This window comes from Silene latifolia, chromosome 4, assembly GCF_048544455.1.
Source record: "Silene latifolia isolate original U9 population chromosome 4, ASM4854445v1, whole genome shotgun sequence".
NCBI classification, from domain to species: domain Eukaryota; kingdom Viridiplantae; phylum Streptophyta; class Magnoliopsida; order Caryophyllales; family Caryophyllaceae; genus Silene; species Silene latifolia.
Window position 1 is genome coordinate 622,918 of NC_133529.1, and position 18,755 is coordinate 641,672.

The following is an 18,755-nucleotide window of genomic DNA, read 5'->3' on the forward strand; positions in this document are numbered from 1 at the left end:
ATCCCACTCGCCTTTCCGAACTTTGCTTATCCCTTCTATTTTTTTCATTATTATTCTTATATACGTCTCCAATTATTTTGGGAATCGACCTATTCCGTTAAATAATTAGTGAAAATCGCCCATTTTAGAAACGGATTCGGAATTACAAGCTTAATTTCTGTCATTTGATTGTGATAACAAAAAGTACAGCCACAACACTAAATTGATTTATGTATGAATTATGAACGAATAGAGCAAAATGATACTTTAACTTGGGTAACATTGTAGTTGCGCGCTATTTTACCTTAACTTCCACTCGACTCGACTACATGGCTCTTGTTGATCTAATTTCCACTGACTTCTTCCACAACAAGATGATGAGCTCGGAACCAACCTGAAGAAGGGCTGTTTTGTTGCTCTAGTCCTTGGTCGACATCATATCCTGCTGCTTGTTTGTGTAATGTATGAGGACCGTGATAAAGATTAATGCAAACAAATTATCATAAATTCTAGCATAATTAGCATTACAAAATTCTTGACGGTTCAGCAGACCCCAAATCATTTTGGGATTAAGGCTCTGATGTTGTTGCTGTTGTATGAACTTGTATCCCTTAAAGAAAAGAATTTTATGCATAAAATAATCATAACACAGTGTTGTAATCGAACATTCAACCTTATACAAACGGAAACAAGATCATCAACTAATTTGGATTGCCTGCAAAGATTTATTCCTGAAACCTAAAATGCAGTACTCAACATCTGCAATGTCACATTTAACTGGGTTCTTTTTCTGTTCTTGAAACAACAGGGTCCCAACATCTAATAATACATCGCTTGAAAATCTCAAACCACTAGCTTTCCGATTCAGCTGCAAACCATGATTCCTAACAGTGACACCGCCTTTGATACATGCCATTGAGGGCATGCATGCGGTACACTATGACAATTGCAGTGAGCACCCAGTTACGACTTTCGACAGAATTCAATAAATTCCTTCACCATGCTCCCAATAGTGGTTCTGCGCCTGCGCATTTAGATTCTACCATGTATTTTATTGGCACAGAGGACACGGGTTATATACTTCGTGATAATTGTGAAGGTAAAAATACCGACCCAGGCTGCTCTTCTAAGCTCTTATTAGATCAGTTCAGACATAAATGCATGATACACAACTATTAGGCACGCATGTGTACAGTTTATTTTGCATCTTTCAGTGATTCAAAACTAGTCATATATCATGAAGCATCACTTATCAGTTTAGTAGGCATTATTCATTACACTTCAAAGGCGCCTGCAAAAAAAAATTAAAAAGGTTGAGACATTGACTACCTTATCAGTTTACAATTTCTGGATGCAAGGTGTTGATACATTATTGACATCTATCAAAAACACCCTTATTCACAACACTTCCATTTTCAGAGAAATCGAGTCTACAAGATCTAAGACTATCATGTAGCATTATTCTATAAGGAATGAACTAGAAGTTGTTGATCAAGGTACCGACTACCAAGCACTCGAGCATAGGAGACAATATTAGTAAAACTTGGCATGCACATAAATTACATGGCATGACATTTTCGACGATAATTGACACAGTCATTCACTACTATATGGCTACCACCAAATTCACATCATCTTGCTACCACCAAATTCACATCATCTTGCTACCATAAGAGAAGTGAACACACAATTTCAAGAAATTGATGACAAGATTTAAGAAATTCATTGTTCCTGCAAGTACTCAATCCTTCTATAGGATCTAAGATGAACCATCACGGAAACAAAAGCAAAAAACCTTGATCTACTGAGCTAGCCAGAAAAGTACCTTGAATGAATTTTTGTTCTCCTTGTTTGATCGTTACTGGAACTCCATATCACAGACGCTGTTTAGTCACCCTAGAAGTCAACGCCTGTCTATCTTGCTGAGCAACTCCTCATGTTCAAAACTGATATTTATACCATCTTCCTCCATCCTCTGACGTAATCCGGAAATTTCTTTGCCAGCAGCTACATAAGTCTGAAGCAGCCACAGGTAGGATTTTGAATCTAAAGCCTGAACATTCTTTAACATGTTGCATAACTTTTCAGCACCACAAGTATCCTGCTTTTGTACGAAATGCTCAAAGAGTGAACCGAGCTTATCTGAACACAGTTTCCACCCATTCGAGTAAGCTGCTTCCATATGCATTAGAGCAGAATCAAACTGTTTTCTCTCCAGGTAATAATCCATGAAACAGATATGAGGATACCATAAATTTTGCCCAACATTACGACTAATAGTGTCTTTAAATAGCAGTTCAGCAGCTTCGAGCATTCCATGCATCAAGTAAGCATGGATAACAACATTTGGTAACCTGATATCATAGCTCTTGTACCTAGATTCCCACTCCGCTAACACCATTTTTAGACCCTCAATGTCGTCTAGTTTTGATAATGTTTGAAGCATAATGAGGTAGCTTTTATTGTGACATCCTATAAATCTTGATTTAAGTTTACCCCATGCCTGAAAGACCGAGTCTTTGTTACCAGTTCTGGCAAACAAGCTAATCAGATGATGGTATGCAGTGCGGTCAAACGAGTATGAATAGTCTAAAAACCCTTCTAGGTTTCTCAAAGTTGAAACGGCTTTTTCAGTTTGACCAAGATTAATATATGCTGTCGCAAGAGTGCTATATATTTTCCAGTCATTTTTCAAAAAGCTGTGTCTTTCAACCTCCTCCATAACTTGTTCTAAGCCCGCAAGATCCTTTAATTGACCACAACTCTGCAGCAAGATATAGTACGAGACATTGCTTAGGGGGATGTTCCTCTGCTTCATCTCCTGCACAAGAGGATGCACCTTCTCTGGCTGACCTACTTTCATATATAGACTCATAAGATTGTCAAAAATCAAACTGCTTGACACACAATTCATCTCCTCCATCTTTCTGAAAAGAGCCAATGCTTTAACAGGCATCTTATTAATGCAGTAGCAATTAAGCATAGTGCCATAAATGAAAGGTTTCTTCGCTTCTGGAGGAAGCGCAAAAAAATATGACTCGGCTTCGTCAATTCCCTTAAGGTTAAATATTAAATTTAGACGTAACGCATGGTCTCTGAAGTTAACTGAACCCTTCTCCATCCATTCAAGGATCTGCATTAGGCAAAGGTATAAGATTTGAGTACACAACATCAAGCGGAAAGAGCTTCCAAACACAATTCCATGGTTGTGAAGGATGGTTATACACAAGATAGACAATTGTAAATAGGCGAAGTAGACATCAAAATACCATGAACATCTAATTTAAATGTATAACATGGCATACAAGCAGCAGGTTGGGTACCTCATAATCCAAAAATTAGAAACCAAACAAATTAGAATCCTTCCGAAGGAAAACGACATAACCCCTCCTCTTCTCTCTCCCTCCCCAATCTTAACCTCATATCATTGTATTCAAACAAATCTTATGGCCTTGCTGCTGCTGATAATGCAACAATGGTCGATAAATAATCATGACATCTATATAAATGATAAATCCAAAAATTCCTACTTACTATCCACTGAAATTATGATAATTCACAAATCCCAGTCCAAAACTAAGTGAGATCAGCCAGGAGAACACGAAGCCTCGAATCATCCAAATTCCAAACATTCTGTATGAACTCACATTATGATTTGGAAAAATAAGACAAATCCAAGGCATTAAAATATGCAATGAACAATCAAGCTACAAACTTGATGCTGATGCAACCACGGTCGATAAATAGTCATGACAATGTACTCCCTCCGTTCCAACCATTTGTTTGCCTTGTATTAAAATACCCCCTCACAAAGAATAAAAAAAAGGCAAACAAATGATTGGGACATAGGGAGTATATAAATTCGTAAATTCCAACTTTACTATCCACTAAAATCCTGATTTATTCGCAAATCCTACTTCAAAACTAAGTGATTAACCAGGAGAACACGAAGCCTCAAATCCTTCAATTTCCAAACAATCCACAACAAGCCGCATCATGATATCAAAAATATGAGACAAATCAAAGGCATAATGATACACAATTAACAATCAAGTTACAAACTTTATGTTCATTTGAGCAGTAAACAAATGAAGTCTGCAACGTTACCCGTGTGCCTCAATATCTCCCACAAATTGCACAGGTAAGGGCGTGGAATGTACACTGCCTTACCCTTTGTATTACAAAGCCTCAAATCATCCAATTTCCAAACAATCAGCAACAATCAAGTTACAATCAAGTTACAAACTTTATGTTCATTTGGCTAGTAAACAAATGAAGTCAACAACAACATTACCCCAGTGCGTCAATGGCTCCGGCAAATTGCGAGATAAGGGGAATCGAATATACGCAGCCTTCCGCAACAACCCACATCATTAAAAATCGCAATGAACTATCAAGATACAAACTTTATGTTCATTTTGGCGGTAAACAAATGAAGTATTCCCTTTGTCCCCATCAATTGTTTACCTTTTTATTCCTAGTCGAAATATATTAATCAACGATAAACAAATGACTGAGACGGAGATCGAGAGTCGTATGATAAAAAAAGCAAACCTCAAGGCAGTGGTTATAACGGTGATACTTGCGAAGCCTCTTAAGACAGAAAACAAGGTCGGCATAATCAAGCTTGAATCCATTAGCTGTTAAATTATGCAGAACATCCGTCACTTTTTGACCTGTTGAACCCACCTCTGATAGTTTCCTGCATAGTTCCACCTTGTTGATTTTAGTGGGATTTTCCGGCCATTGTTGCGGCGGCGTTGCGGTGTATGAGAGGCGGCGGAAGAGCCCAAATTTGCCGGAGAGTAGATTGGTGGTACTTCTAATTGATAGCTTCATTTCACTGTTGTTTACTGACCTGTTGTGTGGTTTCGGGTTATAAAAACTTAAAATGTCGCTCCAAAATATATTTCCGCACTTTAGATTTGGAGATTGAACCCGAAGTTCTAATTGATAGCACTTGTCACTTGTGGGCTTGTGGCCTTGTAGACTTTCTTGAGTTAAGTTTGAAAAAATAACAACAACGCCGTCTGTGGGGATCAAACCAACGACCACGTGGTTAAAAGCCACGCGCTCTACCACTGAGCTAAGACGGCTGGTTAATTTTTAAGTCAAGATGTATAAATATAATCGGAGATGCAACATTGCATCCATAGTTTAAAAGCCACGCGCTCTACAGTGAGCTAAGACGGCTGGTTGATTATTAAGTCAAGATGTATAAATATAATCAGAGTTGCAACATTGCATCCATAGTTTCATGTCTGCAACATGTAGCTCATATAGGGAACCATAGTCTATATGAACATTAAACAGGCAAAATACCAGCATATCATTATATCACTAGATATTATAAACAAAAATAAAACAAAAAATATTGTACTCAACTCGGTCACAGGAATTTATTTTAGGCAAAACAATTAATTAAGTATTTCAATTGTATCAAATAAAAAAGAAAAAACGGAAAATTCACGTGGTACTCCTAAACTTTGCCAATTTGCATATAATACCCAATATTTTAAATTTGTGTACATGTTACTCTTCACCTTTGATTTTTATGCACAACATGTATTTTTTGTCGCTCTAACAAACTTCAATTCAGCATAATCCATGCATCGGAATTCGGAATCGACATTTTTTTTGTTCTACACACATTTTCTTGTCATAATCTACGATTTGAGGAAAACAAATTGTCGCATGACATTTTCTGCAGTTTTTTCTCACGAAATACCTAAAATCGATCATAACTTCGATCTAAAATTTCGAATGACCATTTTTGTTTTATTGAAATATAGATTTCGAAGAAGTAATCAATTTAAAACATAAAAATTGGGCATTTCCATTTATGGTCTACAATTTATGCTCAATTAAAGATTCGAAGAACGATAAAAAGAGCATGTTGTCTTTCAAAATCAAACCTCAAGGTTATCATGTGCTCAAACTTAAAAGGTTGGGTTACCACGTGCAAAATGACATAGTTTAGGGGTACCATGTGAATTGCCCGAAGAAAGAAAGATCTTGGTGATTTCGTGAAGATATTGGACCCGATTATACCATTTAAATATTTCATTAACTAAACGCTCTAAATAGCATATTCGTAAGTCAAACATGCAAAACCTCTTTAAATATGCTAAAATTTGGTCAATAGCCATTTACCAAACAGAACTTATACAATTTCAACTATAAATCAGCTAGGTAGCACGGACACTCCTAACTAGTCATCCCGTGTCCGACACCCGACACTCATCGGACACACGCCTAAACATGTTATAGTTTACACGAGGAATAAATTCTCAAATAAGATTGATTAGAAGATTTGTTTGGGTGCGAAATTATAATTAGTTATAGTTAAGGTCGAATTTTACCTTCAATTACCTAAATTTAGTATCAAATACGTTAAATTTAGAATCAAATACATTACAATAATAAAATCATACGTTATTTATAACCATAAAATATGTTTTTTTATTAAATTTAAATAGCGTGTCCCGTGTCCTAAATTTCATGGGATGCCGTATCACGTGTCCGTGTCCATTTTGTTGCTACCTAGTAAATCAGTACTTGTGGCTAATAAATTCATGAAATCATTAGAATATATTGGCTATTAAAACGGTATTTATAATCTTAATATTACATCTAGATATCATCATTATACGAATAGTTATTGATAAAATCTTGACATTATTCAATTTTCATCACGATAATCAACTTCATGTGTTGACTTCTCTCATTTGTTTTTCTGAGCTTTATCCTTTTATTAATATATATAATGAGATTTATACACGAGCTTTATCTATGTTCACATCTTCATCTGTAGTCTTAATGTTTCCCGCCTTTTAAAGTTTCTAATAATCGTAATACAATATTTTTCATATCACTGGAAAAAGCTAAATAAAAGATTCTATATATCACCAACTAATTTGTGTAGTATTTCCATCGGGGTACTGGCTCGATTGCATCTCTCCGCAGGTATGTTTTTTTACAATAGACTGAGAGCATCTCCAATGGTAAGCTAGTTGCTACTAGCTTACTTTTGGCACATCAATTTTTTAAGCTACAATTTGCTCCAATGGTTAAGTCAATTTACTAGTAGCTTGATTGAACCCCACTCAACACACATCTCTATTTATTTATTCAATTCTCAAATTTCCAACATAAAACTAAAACTTTATTAATATGACCACTATTTTTCTATTGGTTACATTTTTTTTGTGGGTCCATTTGAGCTACTAGCTCCATGGAGCAACTAGCTTAATTTATACTAGTTCATGTAAAGTGTTCTATGGTTAAGCAAATAGCTTAAAATCTGTTTTATTTGCAAGTAAATCCTTATGGGTAACCATTGGAGATGCCCTGACATTCTAACACTAGTCATAATAGTTAACTTTCCTTGCACGCCAAGTTCATCAATTGTACAGGGTAGTATTTTTACGTGTATAACATCGTCGTCATACACAACAATTTCCTTCATGATAACCAAAAGCATTTGGGTTATGTACTTATGTCATGTGAATTAGAGGAAGAAATTTAAATCATGTTATAAATTAGCACATGAACTCAATTCTTTTATCACAAAATCTCATTGAAGACGGGCGATATCCGTCACAAGCTTGTGATGGATACCGTTTTCTCTCATAAAATGCCCATTGAGAGGTGAGTGGGAAGCACATGGGGGTGCCCCACCTTGTCCCCTCTCCCTTTTTATGAGATGTCACAAGCTTGTGACGGGATTAGCCCGTCACAAGCAAGACTATCCGTTCTTTTATATATGATTCACGGTTCTACCCAAGACTAACCGGTACATGAATAGTAGACTAGTGTGAATTGTCTTTAACTTTCCTTGCGGCCCAAGTTCTAGCCCAAAGAAATAGTCCTAAGTAGCAATTACGTGCATTTTTTTCTTTAATTTAGAAAACTAATCTGACTCGGTCCATTTGTTCCGTACCGAAATTAACCGGTCTTTAACCGAACCAGACGAAAAACCAAATCTTTAAAAAAATGTGAACCAGACCAAACCTAACTTAATTTAGTTCGGGTTCGATCCAGACCATATAATCTAACCAATTCATTTTTCCGATCCAGACCTAAACTTGATCAGTCCTAACCCCGAGTATCAAAGTGTCCCAACTAAAGTAGGGTTTGTTTGAGCAGAAGAAGAAATTTCCTATTACTATTCGGTTCGGTTTATATATAAAAACTTTCCATAAACACAAAATATACGGACAATCCCTATTCCCTTATTCCCTCTATATATAGTCATAAAAATAATACTCATCACCTCTACACTTAGGCTTTCGGTTGTTCTTCCCTAAACCTTTCTCCCTCTCTAAACCCATCTATGATCCATCTAATAATAAACTGAAATCTAAATGTCATAGCATTAATTTCAATATTTTTCGCGTTGCCTTTAGGTATGCGAATTCTCAGCGGCGGTCTCATCTACAATTTCACCGTCTCACAACTCAACCACAATGTTGCCCCCACTCCGCCGCCTGACCACTTTATCATCAACTTCCGCTTTCGCAAATCAAACGAGATCGACGCCCAACGAACTTTACAAATTCCACGTGTAAGCCAACGATTCGCGTCGATCATGTCTGATTTACTCGGAGAATTCGAGGTTCCAGCTAGTCCTAAATCAGACATGGCGGCAAACTTCAAATTCCACCTGGACCGGCTTATTAGGATTGGATACCGAGGTGATACTATCGAGGTGAAACTAGTGGCGGAGGCGGTGACGTCAGAAAGGGCCGGGATGATGCAAAACAGAATGGATAATAACAATAATAATCGAAACCGATTGGTGAGAAGAGTGAGGGAGGCGCCGGAGGAGGCGATGATGCCAGCGGATAAAAAGGCGGTTGCGGCATTGGAAAGAGTGAGGATTGGTGATGAGGAGGAGGAGAAAGAGTGTGCTATTTGTTTGGAAAGATTGGTGAATGAGGTGGAGGTGATTAAGATGCCTTGTTCTCATGTTTATCATACTGGTTGTATTATACGGTGGCTTGACAAGAATCATTTTTGCCCCTTCTGTCGTTTCAAGCTACCTTGCTAACTCACTCGAATATCCGATTGATTAATTGATTGATTGATTGTTTAATTGAGTCATTCTTTACTTCTGTTTTTGTAATAAGTTGTGATACATTCATTATATGATAAGTGTAAGTTTGAATGTTTAATTGAAGCAAGTTTAATGCTATTGCAATTCATATAAATCGACTAGTCTTACCAAAGTTGTAGAAGTTTGGATTGCGAAATTATGATGTTGATGAAATTCGAACTCAATTCATGAGTATAAGCGCTCGCCTAACTGATATCCGCAAACATATGTGAGAACTGAGAATGTGGTGATGCTTCCGCGTAAATGAGTGAAATCAGTTTACAGTAGTTAATTCAAATATTATGTAACAGTTCCAAAACTTCAAATATATCTGTTTCTAATCCACAAAATAAGTTTGTTATCTGTCACAGCCTCAATGTGTCCGGCTGTCTCTTTTTCTAACTCTTGACCTGCACGGTTATAGAGAAGACGGTACTGTTAGTATCTAAGTTTACTAGCACCAACTCTTGTTCATTCTGTATCCTAATTCTATGCTTAATGAATTACTCTTACATGTAAAACCATTTCAAATACAGTAAGTTTTTGTGAACATAGTCAATGAGGTTACCTCTAGCCAGCATTCTGTGCTGAAATTTGACTACCAGGCCGGGCTCCCTCCAGAAGCCGGTAGTTCGGTACATAATGTGTTAGGGAGGGCCTGTTTTAATCAACCTGGATCGTACCAGCAGCGACACAGCTGAATAATGCCAGTTTTTTAAGGGCTTGGTATTTCTCTTCCCTCGGGTTTGAGCGTTTGAGGATGTTGGCACTTGCCACATCCTCTTTTTTCATGACCTTCCTTCCACCTAGATTCTCCATGTATCACCTATGCCAAGGTCAGTTCCCGAAACCTTTACATGAACAAATTCTTTGCCATTTGATACTAGAGACTCCCATGTGAAACCGACTCAAATATTTATGTATTACTGATAAATTGGTCTCACACATATTGCTCAACTATTGGAGATGCAAATTCTTTGCCATTTGGTCAGGAAAAGCCGAAACCCAAATGTAGGAAAACTCATTTTCTTGTTCTGAAGATACTGTCACCAAACAATTTGATAAACAATTCCAAAAGAAATGACATGAGATTCTATTTCAGCTTTAGTTTCCTTCCAAATTCTCCTTTTATGCCAACAACTCAAGCAAAGAATTAAGTGTTACCTAGCTATTATATATACAACATAACATAAAGTCCCTCTTTTCATCATCAGATTGATAACAAACAATATAATCTTTTCTCCTTAAACTTGCTTAGGTGCTAATCCGTATACTAATGGCGTCTCAAGGTCCTAAATCAGCAGCTATGCTGCTTTTGGTCGTCAATCTAGCTCTCTACTTCATAATAATGGTAATTTCTGGATGGGCTGTCAATCACGCCATCGAAAATACTCATGAATCTGGTAAATCCCTCTTATTTTTTTCATCTGATGCCCTTACCCTCCTTGAGACGAGCTTTTTTAAAGCCAGCATAGGGTTACCGAGGCTTATTTTAGGTCAGGTCATATCAGGTTTCTATGATGACTGCTAACACTTAATGCTGATGCTGCAGCCTCAGTACTGACGATTCCTGCAAGGATATTTCCGATATACTTTCCCATAGGGAACATGGCAACCGGCTTCTTCATCATCTTCTCGCTTCTGGTGGGTGTTTTGGGCATGGCAGTTTCACTTTTGGGAATGTACAATGTAATGCAATGGAGTGCATCTAGTTTGTATGCTGCTTCTACCTCTTCTCTGGGCATTTGGGCACTTACTGTTCTTGCTATGGGGTACATATCCTTATTTTAGTTACTTCTTAGTATCTAATGATTTACATGTAGCTGATACAGTGAAACGGAGTAATTATTAATGATGCAACAACATTGTTTGTTTTGCAGATTGGCGTGTAAGGAAATTAGTGTCGGATATACAGGTTCTAACTTGGTAAGCATTCATTCAATTGCTTTTCAAAAGTCGGTAGTCATAAAATCAGGCCATTCTCGTCCTTCTTGTACCTCTTCGACCTCCTTAGTCCTTACACTACATATACAAGCGCCATAACTGTAAATATTTAGCGTTTTGAGCACAATGTAAAATTGATGTTTGGAAGTGATGGGAGTAATAATTAATGAAAAAATGATGAAAACAGAGGACATTGGAGGTGATAACGATCATAGTAAGCGGAACGCAGTTGATATGCACCGGTGCAATTCATGTAAGTGCTGATAGTGTTGCTGCAAATGCAAGAAGGATGCTTGGTGGCCGAGTCTGAATATATCCCTCATGTCTTGACAGAGCTTCTTTTCTTGAGGAAAAAAGTGTTACAATTGACAAACTTTATGTGTATATAAAGTGTGAGATTGAATTATGTTATCAATTTTTAATGTTAGTAAACTATATTATGCATATATAAAGTGTGATATGAATTATGTTATCAATTTTTAGCTTTGGTCTACGTGATACAAATTTAGTAACACTCGATTGATCCAACTTGAAAATAACCTACTCGACATGAATAATTAGATATAAAAGAATTGAATAGTTGGAGGTAGAAAAATGTTGCCATTAAATTCCTTACGAAAAGCTCTTTTTATACATATCATAATATTTATTTAATCTTATATTTTAAGGGATATTGAGGATATAAGTGGATGTCTCGAAATGTGAGAAAGTTGTACGGATTACAGAAAACAGAAGGAGTATCAATTTTTAGGATGGAGACTCGAGAGTATACTCGACAAGAGAAATAGGCATTACAAAAATAAACAATTACATACTCCTTGTTTTGTATAGGGCGGCCTTGCATATAACGGATCCAATTGATAACTACCATATGGCTTTTATGGATAATTTTCATATTTGTGGGACTTATTTTGCACAATAATAGTGTAAAATCACATTACAACGACCAATTAATATAAACTGTAAAGCCATCACCAAGAAAACATTAATCACAAGAAAAATGAAAGGGAGAGGCAACAAACCGTTACTTGTAACAATTGGTCTCCCTTGTGACGGGTTACCATTTATGGCGGATATTTTGTGAGATTAAATGGTAACAAAATGGATTAGTGGAGAAAGGGGACCACATGAATAGTGTTGCAGAGAGAGAAAAAGTGGGTACTTTGTGAGGTAAAATGGTATCCGTCACTCAAGAGTGACGGATATGTGCCGTCACAAACAAGAATTTGTGTACTTGTAAACCCGACAAAGCTGACATGACCCCAAAAATCTGACTGGACACCTAATTGAGGACCCGAGCATGACTCGAAACCTGAATGAGTCCGATCCGACCTGAATACTTATTGTTACAAACCAAACATTTTTTTTTTCGACATCAACATATTAATATAAATAATAGAGAAAAAACAAAACAAACCGAACATTGTTTCTAAATAACTTGATAATAATAAACCCAAGCCTGAAACGACCTAAATCCAAATTAACCAACCTCCCAAATCCGTCTGAGTTGAGTAGTTGACCCGTTTGGCGGATCTAGTTACAAAAGGGCCTACAAGAATTATATAAAGCCCACGAGGCAACGATTTATAGAAAAAGAGTGAAAATCCGATGCGAAAGTCCAAGTCCGAAATCCAAAAGCTTCAACAAACAAACCAAACAACCCTGACAAGGCAACAGCTCCCAACTGAAGAAACTGTAGACGCGGGAGTTGTTAAACTGAGAATCCAAGAAGACTCGAGAATTCCTTTGTGTTGTTTGTTTTCCTTTTGGGTAAATTAGATTACAAAAATAAAAGCAGCATGGCGAACTTAATTACGGGTCCCCTTCTTCTCCTCTTTAATCCCATATACATATACCCAAATCCAATTACCACTTTAATCTCACCTTCTTCTTCCTCCTCGTATTCCTTTTACCCTAATCAATCAAAGTTTTTACCTTTTACCTTTTATTTTTTTATTATTTTACTTTATTTTTTATATATATTATTTTTACCTTTCTTCAAGTCTCTTTCTTCTATATTACTTGCCCCCCTTATCTCCTTCGTCACATCCTCTCCCCTTTTTGCCCCTCTCTACATCTCAAGGTAATGTTATTTTCTCTTTTATTTTATTACTAATTTGCAATTAATAAATTTGATAGTTTTGTTTGATTTGATGGGTTTATGAAATTTTGATGTATTGGTAATTTGTTTGATTTGGGTTTTGTTATGTTGATTTCAGTAATTAGTGTTAATTAGATGTGTTTATTGCAAATATATGATCTGGGGTTTTTGATTCGAGTAATTTGGTGGGATATTATGAAATTCTTTGCTGAATGCTGATCAATTTGTTTTTACTTTTTGGGTATGCTATTGCCCAAATTTCAGAAATTGCTTCAATTAACCTATTTCAGAAATTGCTTCAATTAACAGACTGATGGCGGCCACCAGACGGTATTACGGTACTGAGTCTCAGTACCACCCTCTCACATAAAATGGAACCTAAATAGGGCTATGTAGAAGTTGGTAGCGAGTGATAGTGTAGTATTGAGAGTTGGCATCATCTGGTGGTGCCTTATCTCAGACCGTTTGAGACTATTATGCACTTATATGATCTTTTTTGACAAATTTCCGATTTTATTTTTTGTTGAGCTACTTGAATTGCACCTGGCTATAGTTGGATTTGAGTTGTTCTTGTGCAATTTTACGAATGTAGTGTTTGGAATCATACGTTAGCTTCATTGAATTATGTTTCAGTTGTCTATGATCGTAGGAGTCTTATGAACCGGGATAGGACTCAGGGGTGGCTACCGACCTACCTTGATTTTGTACTTCCTTTGGTTCATTTGATTGATACGTTTTCCGAAATATGCAAGGGAAATGTTGAAAAATGTATACAACCTACTGGAACAAAGAATGTACTCCCCCTGTCCCGGTCATTTGTTGTCCTTTTCCATTCTTGGTTGTCTCAGTCATTTGTTGTCCTTTCTATTTTAAGAATGAACTTGATGAGTAATTTGATAATTCACACAATTTATTCCACTTGTCATTTAGGAATCGGCCCCCTCCTCTTTCCTTGGTCTTTGTGCCAAAACCAAAGGACAACAAATGAATGGGACGGAGGGAGTATCTATTAAACAAAGAAAGATTTGATCTTGCAACATTAGTTGTTGTACTTTGATGTACTAGAATTTTGTCGTCACAGATGCCTGTAGAATTTTTCTTATTACCGAGTCTGATGTATATAATTTGACTTGCAGTGGCTTGTTGTATGAATTTTTCGTGCCCGTGTTCCTCTTGAAGCTATCAGTAAGTAACTATTTTGAATGGAGGAGCTTGGTTCCTCGGGATTTGAACGTATTGGGAATGCTGTGAGGAAAAAAAGGACTCATACTTTTCGTCGTAGACCTGAGTCTCAGTCAGTTTCTGATGGCCGTGATATCTCAGAGGATGTCAGGGCAGGCTCTAGTGATGAGAACAGTGGTGGTGGTAGCTCAAGAAGGAAAGAAATTAGTCTAAGTCAATGTGTATCTAGGTTTCCTGGAGTTAGTGGCTCAGAGAGTGAGAACACTGGGAAAAGGAATAAAAAGACAGATGTCGGACTTGACGAGTTATATGGAAACACTTCTTTTGATGGTGCTGAGCAAGGACGAAGTAGCGAGGGGCCACCTGCTCCTGTTAATAGGAAAAGCACTATTAGGATAAAAGGTAGTTTGGAGCCTCACAAGACCATGGCATTGAATACAAAGACTGAGGAGAGTTCAGGTCCATCATTGGATGGTTTGGCAACTGGAACCGAAAATAAAGTCAAGAAAGTCAAATTGAAAGTCGGTGGTGTTACACGTACAATTGATGCCAATTCTGCTTCAAAGAGTTCCCATGCTTTAGATTCTACGAGTTCACGTCACAAAACAATCAATAAGGTAAGCACTCCTGCACCATGTATTAATAAATAGACACATATTAGCAGTTTGATGGTTTCGTCGTATTCTAGTTGCATGTATTGAATTAACTCGAACCTCTCATCAAGTGGTTTGACTAATCCATAAACTATGTAGTTGTTGGAAATTATATACAGAAAGATCTAGTGATCTCTTTATAAACCTCTATCTTGCATTTGCGTGAATGCAAGTGCCACTGTAACTATGACATTGCTGTGCCGCAAGGCTTTTAGGGTTTCCACAAACGGTAGGGTAACGACAAGGGGATGTCCAATGTATGCAGCCCTTTCCCTTGATAAAATTGAGCCGAGTGTGGTTTAAAAAAGTTTAGTAAAAAATAATCATTAATTGACTACTAGTTCATGATAAAAGGTAAGCATTACTAGTTTACCTTATTAATTTTCATCTAGGGTGATTATTGATCAATGCCTCACAGGGTGTGTTAGATAGTGATAACTCACAACGTAGAGAGAAACGAAGTGGACTACAAGGGATTCCTTGGAAGGATTTCTCGAAAGCAGGGGTTAGTCTTGGAAGAGAGGAACCTGTGGTAGCAAAGAGTGCTGGAAAGAATGGCTCTGGAAAGCAAGCCGAGAGGCCTGATTCTTCACGTAAGAGTCGAAGGGCTTCCAAGAAGCGTGCAACTCCTGGTTTGGATGATGATGACGAGAATGATGATGAAATCAGATACTTGGAGAAACTCAAGAATATTAGGCTGTCATCTGGATTTATAGAGGATGATGAAGAATCTAGCAGAAAGCATCGTAGATTGTCCAAGTTCGCTGGTAAAAGTCCTCAAAATTTGGAAGGCACGTCAGTAGCCAAAGATGGAAAGAAGAGGTCCCCTTCGATGGATACGGACTACGAGGAAGATGAAGGACTAATTTCTGATGCTGAGCCCGATGGTAGAAAGAGGAAGAAAGCGAGGAGGGAATCTGTCGAATCACCTGTTGAACCTAAGCGGGAACTGACCCTAACAACTCGACAAAGAGCACTTCAGTCAGGCAAAGATGCATCTGGTGGAAGTGCGGCGGTGGAGTTTCCAAACGGACTACCTCCTCCGACATCTGGAAGTATGTATCATTCATTACTCCCTTCTTTTCACTTTTATGTTGTACTCTCTCTGAAGTCTGACCCAACCAATAGCTTACACATTGCATTTGGCGTGTCTCTGCCAATAGTCCACTTTTCTGTTTTATATATCAAATTTGCACTGGAGAATGAGTGTGGGACTCCTTAGACAATGTACGCGTGGTTACATAAAAACTGATCCATAAAACAAGCATAAGCTATCGAATGGTCTTTGATGTAATCTGGTTCGCAGAACCAAAGGAGATACTTACTGAAGTAGAGCAGCAAGTGAAAAGAGCCGAGGCTGCTCAGAGACGTAAAATGCAAAATGAGAAGGCAGCTCGGGAATCTGAGGTTTGCTCAGTCTTTTTTGCTATCATCTGTTCATGTAGCCTTGTAGACATCTATCTATACAGTACTTAAGTTTGATTTGTGGGTTTTTTTTTCATAAAGGCTGAGGCAATTAGAAAGATACTTGGTCAAGACTCGAACAGAAGAAAGAAGGAAGATAAAAAGAAGAAGCGCGTGGCAGATCTTGCCCAGGTAAAGAATTCCTCTTGTTTCAGTACATTCCCTTGTCTAGCATTTATCTACATTGCATGAGAATATTAAGACGCATCACGCGTGCAGGAGAAAGCAGCTGATGAGCTTTTGCGTGCCTCCAATAGTGTGAGATTGGTGATGGGGCCAAATGGAACAACTGTTACCTTCCCGAACGAGATGGGTTTGCCTAGTATATTTGCCTCTGGACCTTGCAGGTATACATTTTGCATGGACCTATCCTTCTGTATTACTCATATTCAGTTGGATATACCTAAAGTTACGTGTCGAACTGTGTGACTCAGCTATTTAATAAAAAAAAGCCTTTTCTTCTGCCTTGATATCAAGTACTAATGAAGGTATCATACCTGTGTCGGAGTTAACATAACTCGCCTCTCCTTTTTAACTCTACATGTCCAGTTATTGTCTTATTTCTCGTCTCCTTCTCATTTTGCCTTCATTATACCTTGGAGATTCTCAGGAATAGATTTTTTTTTTTTTCAGTTATCCTCCTCCACGGGAAAAATGTGCCGGTCCATTGTGCTCAAATCCGTACAAGTACAGGGATTCCAAAACAAAGGTGCCACTGTGCAGCCTGCAATGCTACAAGGCAGTTCAGGGAAATGTAGGGAGGGAAGCTGCTACCTGTTAAACTTGGTGAATGCCTCTGTCAAAGTGTCACAATGTATGTACATCACTTCCTGCAGCAGGTACATCACCTCCAACTCTTGTTTGCTCCATTTTTCATTTCTTCTTTGTTAGTGATACGAATAAAATAATCGTGTAGTTTCTATAGTGAGTTACTCTGTATACGGAATAATAAGTAGGCGCTATTGCAATATTTTGTCGTGATAATCATGTAGTTTCTATAGTGAGTTACTTCGTATAGGACTATAGGGAATAATTAGGCACTATTGCAATATTTATCCTGTAAAAAATAAAAATTTGATGGTATATTGAAATGATTTGTTGCCATTTACTTGTGACGGGTTGATGATGATGCTACATTCTTTTTTGTTTTTTGCTGAACGTTTGAAGTTAGGGATGAATGCGGTGTCATTTGACATCATCACCGTAATTTTTTGAAAAATCCAAACCACAATAATCCTTGGGTTTCGTGTTGGGTAATGTAGTTCTTGGATAATCCGGTTCAAAATACTTTTGCTTATTATTAGGTTGGATAATCCGTGATTATTTTAGGATGGAAGGCGTAGTTACGGCGGATGAAGACTCATTCAAAGTACTTGACAGTATGTATGAAATCATTAGGCTCGGCTCCCTTGTAGAGGAAACATGGGAACGAAAGTCGTGTCGGACCGATATTGAATTGGGAAATCATTAAATGGAATCTTCATTACTGTAAACATAGGATTAAAATAAACTTGATACAACCTTCTGTGTACTAAGAGACAAGCTGGTCCAACAACATAATCAAATAATCAAACAAATTAGTGCTACTTTAGCAAGTTACACCCTTCGTATAAGTAATCATTAGTTATTAAATAGGTATTCTTAATTTAATCATGTTTATCGTTGAGGATAATTAGGATTAGAGTTGACCCGTTTAACAAGTAAGGTTATATGACCATCTCAATATATCGTGTTCTTCGAATGTCTTTGTTTCTTGTTGTATGTTCAACGTAATGTGTAGATAAGCTACTAGTCGGTAAAGCTGATAAGTGAATTTTGTGATCAAAGAATCGTTTTGATTTGAGTCTTCGAGGTGAAGTCGTATAGTGTAATGCACACATTATATAACGACTTGTATACTATCCGTGATTACATGTGAACTATCAGATACACCACATATGTCGTAACAATTGGCCTCCCTTTAAAACAGAGGCGGAGCTAAGATTAAAAATTTGGGGTAGCGAAAGTAGCGTGAAGCCGTGAGCACAGTAACAACATAGAATTATAACAACTACACTTTCAATTTGCAAATATGAAAAAAAATGTTTTAGTGATAATTGACGGGAATGACGGTGCCTCAAATCCTAGGTAGTTAAGGACCTTTCATTGAGCATTTTTTTTTGCTCAAGCTCGGGCTCACCTCGAAGCTCGTCGAGCCTAAAAAATTGAAGCTCGAGCTCGTTTTGTCATTATATGTTTTCACTTTATTGCTTATTGTAAGAGTCGAACCCGACTTTCCTGAGAAATGTACTTATACTTTACCACTGGACCATATTCATTCTGATGCTATCTTAGA

At 37.4% G+C, this 18,755-nt stretch overlaps 3 protein-coding genes and 1 non-coding gene across 7 annotated transcripts; 2 read left to right on the forward strand and 2 right to left on the reverse strand.

Moving 5' to 3' along the window:
• Positions 1 to 590: 590 nt before the first annotated feature.
• LOC141652450 (pentatricopeptide repeat-containing protein At4g01990, mitochondrial-like) lies at positions 591 to 4,911 on the reverse strand. Of its 3 annotated transcripts, none has more exons than XR_012547206.1 (3): positions 4,534 to 4,911; positions 1,805 to 3,112; positions 591 to 1,003 (listed from the first exon to the last, which is right to left on the reverse strand). XR_012547206.1 is itself a non-coding variant. In XM_074459917.1 (2 exons), exons 1-2 carry the CDS (start codon positions 4,816 to 4,818, stop codon positions 1,883 to 1,885), a joined length of 1,515 nt encoding a protein of 504 aa, XP_074316018.1. In that variant the 5' UTR covers positions 4,819 to 4,911; the 3' UTR covers positions 1,614 to 1,882. The 3 variants fall into 3 exon arrangements, 1 of the variants encoding a protein (XP_074316018.1); XR_012547205.1 differs by having other exon boundaries at positions 591 to 1,270; positions 4,534 to 4,910; XM_074459917.1 differs by lacking the exon at positions 591 to 1,003 and having other exon boundaries at positions 1,614 to 3,112.
• A 92-nt stretch (positions 4,912 to 5,003) lies between these two features.
• TRNAK-UUU (transfer RNA lysine (anticodon UUU)) lies at positions 5,004 to 5,075 on the reverse strand. The gene has a single exon. It is a non-coding gene; the product is annotated as a tRNA-Lys (tRNA).
• Positions 5,076 to 10,210: 5,135 nt separating this feature from the next.
• On the forward strand, positions 10,211 to 11,496 carry LOC141651960 (membrane protein PM19L). The gene is made up of 4 exons (XM_074459646.1): positions 10,211 to 10,479; positions 10,629 to 10,848; positions 10,957 to 11,002; positions 11,208 to 11,496. Exons 1-4 carry the CDS (start codon positions 10,353 to 10,355, stop codon positions 11,328 to 11,330), a joined length of 516 nt encoding a protein of 171 aa, XP_074315747.1. The 5' UTR covers positions 10,211 to 10,352; the 3' UTR covers positions 11,331 to 11,496.
• Positions 11,497 to 12,773: 1,277 nt separating this feature from the next.
• LOC141652453 (uncharacterized) lies at positions 12,774 to 17,528 on the forward strand. Of its 2 annotated transcripts, none has more exons than XM_074459921.1 (7): positions 12,774 to 13,103; positions 14,258 to 14,920; positions 15,375 to 16,011; positions 16,263 to 16,363; positions 16,463 to 16,552; positions 16,640 to 16,767; positions 17,054 to 17,528. In XM_074459921.1, exons 2-7 carry the CDS (start codon positions 14,324 to 14,326, stop codon positions 17,199 to 17,201), a joined length of 1,701 nt encoding a protein of 566 aa, XP_074316022.1. In that variant the 5' UTR covers positions 12,774 to 13,103; positions 14,258 to 14,323; the 3' UTR covers positions 17,202 to 17,528. The 2 variants fall into 2 exon arrangements, with proteins under 2 accessions (XP_074316022.1, XP_074316023.1); XM_074459922.1 differs by having other exon boundaries at positions 13,068 to 13,915; positions 14,125 to 14,920.
• Positions 17,529 to 18,755: the final 1,227 nt, after the last annotated feature.

Excerpts from the sequence above, each read along its gene's own strand:
- LOC141652450 (XM_074459917.1), bottom strand. The coding sequence starts at position 4,818 with ATGAAGCTATCAATTAGAAGTACCACCAATCTACTCTCCGGCAAATTT. Across the intron at positions 3,113-4,533 it reads GTTATAACCACTGCCTTGAG|ATCCTTGAATGGATGGAGAA; the intron begins GTTTGCTTTTTT and ends TGCCTAATGCAG.
- LOC141651960 (XM_074459646.1), top strand. The coding sequence starts at position 10,353 with ATGGCGTCTCAAGGTCCTAAATCAGCAGCTATGCTGCTTTTGGTCGTC. Across the intron at positions 10,849-10,956 it reads CTTACTGTTCTTGCTATGGG|ATTGGCGTGTAAGGAAATTA; the intron begins GTACATATCCTT and ends TTTGTTTTGCAG. Across the intron at positions 11,003-11,207 it reads GATATACAGGTTCTAACTTG|AGGACATTGGAGGTGATAAC; the intron begins GTAAGCATTCAT and ends TGATGAAAACAG.
- LOC141652453 (XM_074459921.1), top strand. The coding sequence starts at position 14,324 with ATGGAGGAGCTTGGTTCCTCGGGATTTGAACGTATTGGGAATGCTGTG. Across the intron at positions 16,364-16,462 it reads AGGCAGCTCGGGAATCTGAG|GCTGAGGCAATTAGAAAGAT; the intron begins GTTTGCTCAGTC and ends TTTTTCATAAAG. Across the intron at positions 16,553-16,639 it reads GCGTGGCAGATCTTGCCCAG|GAGAAAGCAGCTGATGAGCT; the intron begins GTAAAGAATTCC and ends TCACGCGTGCAG.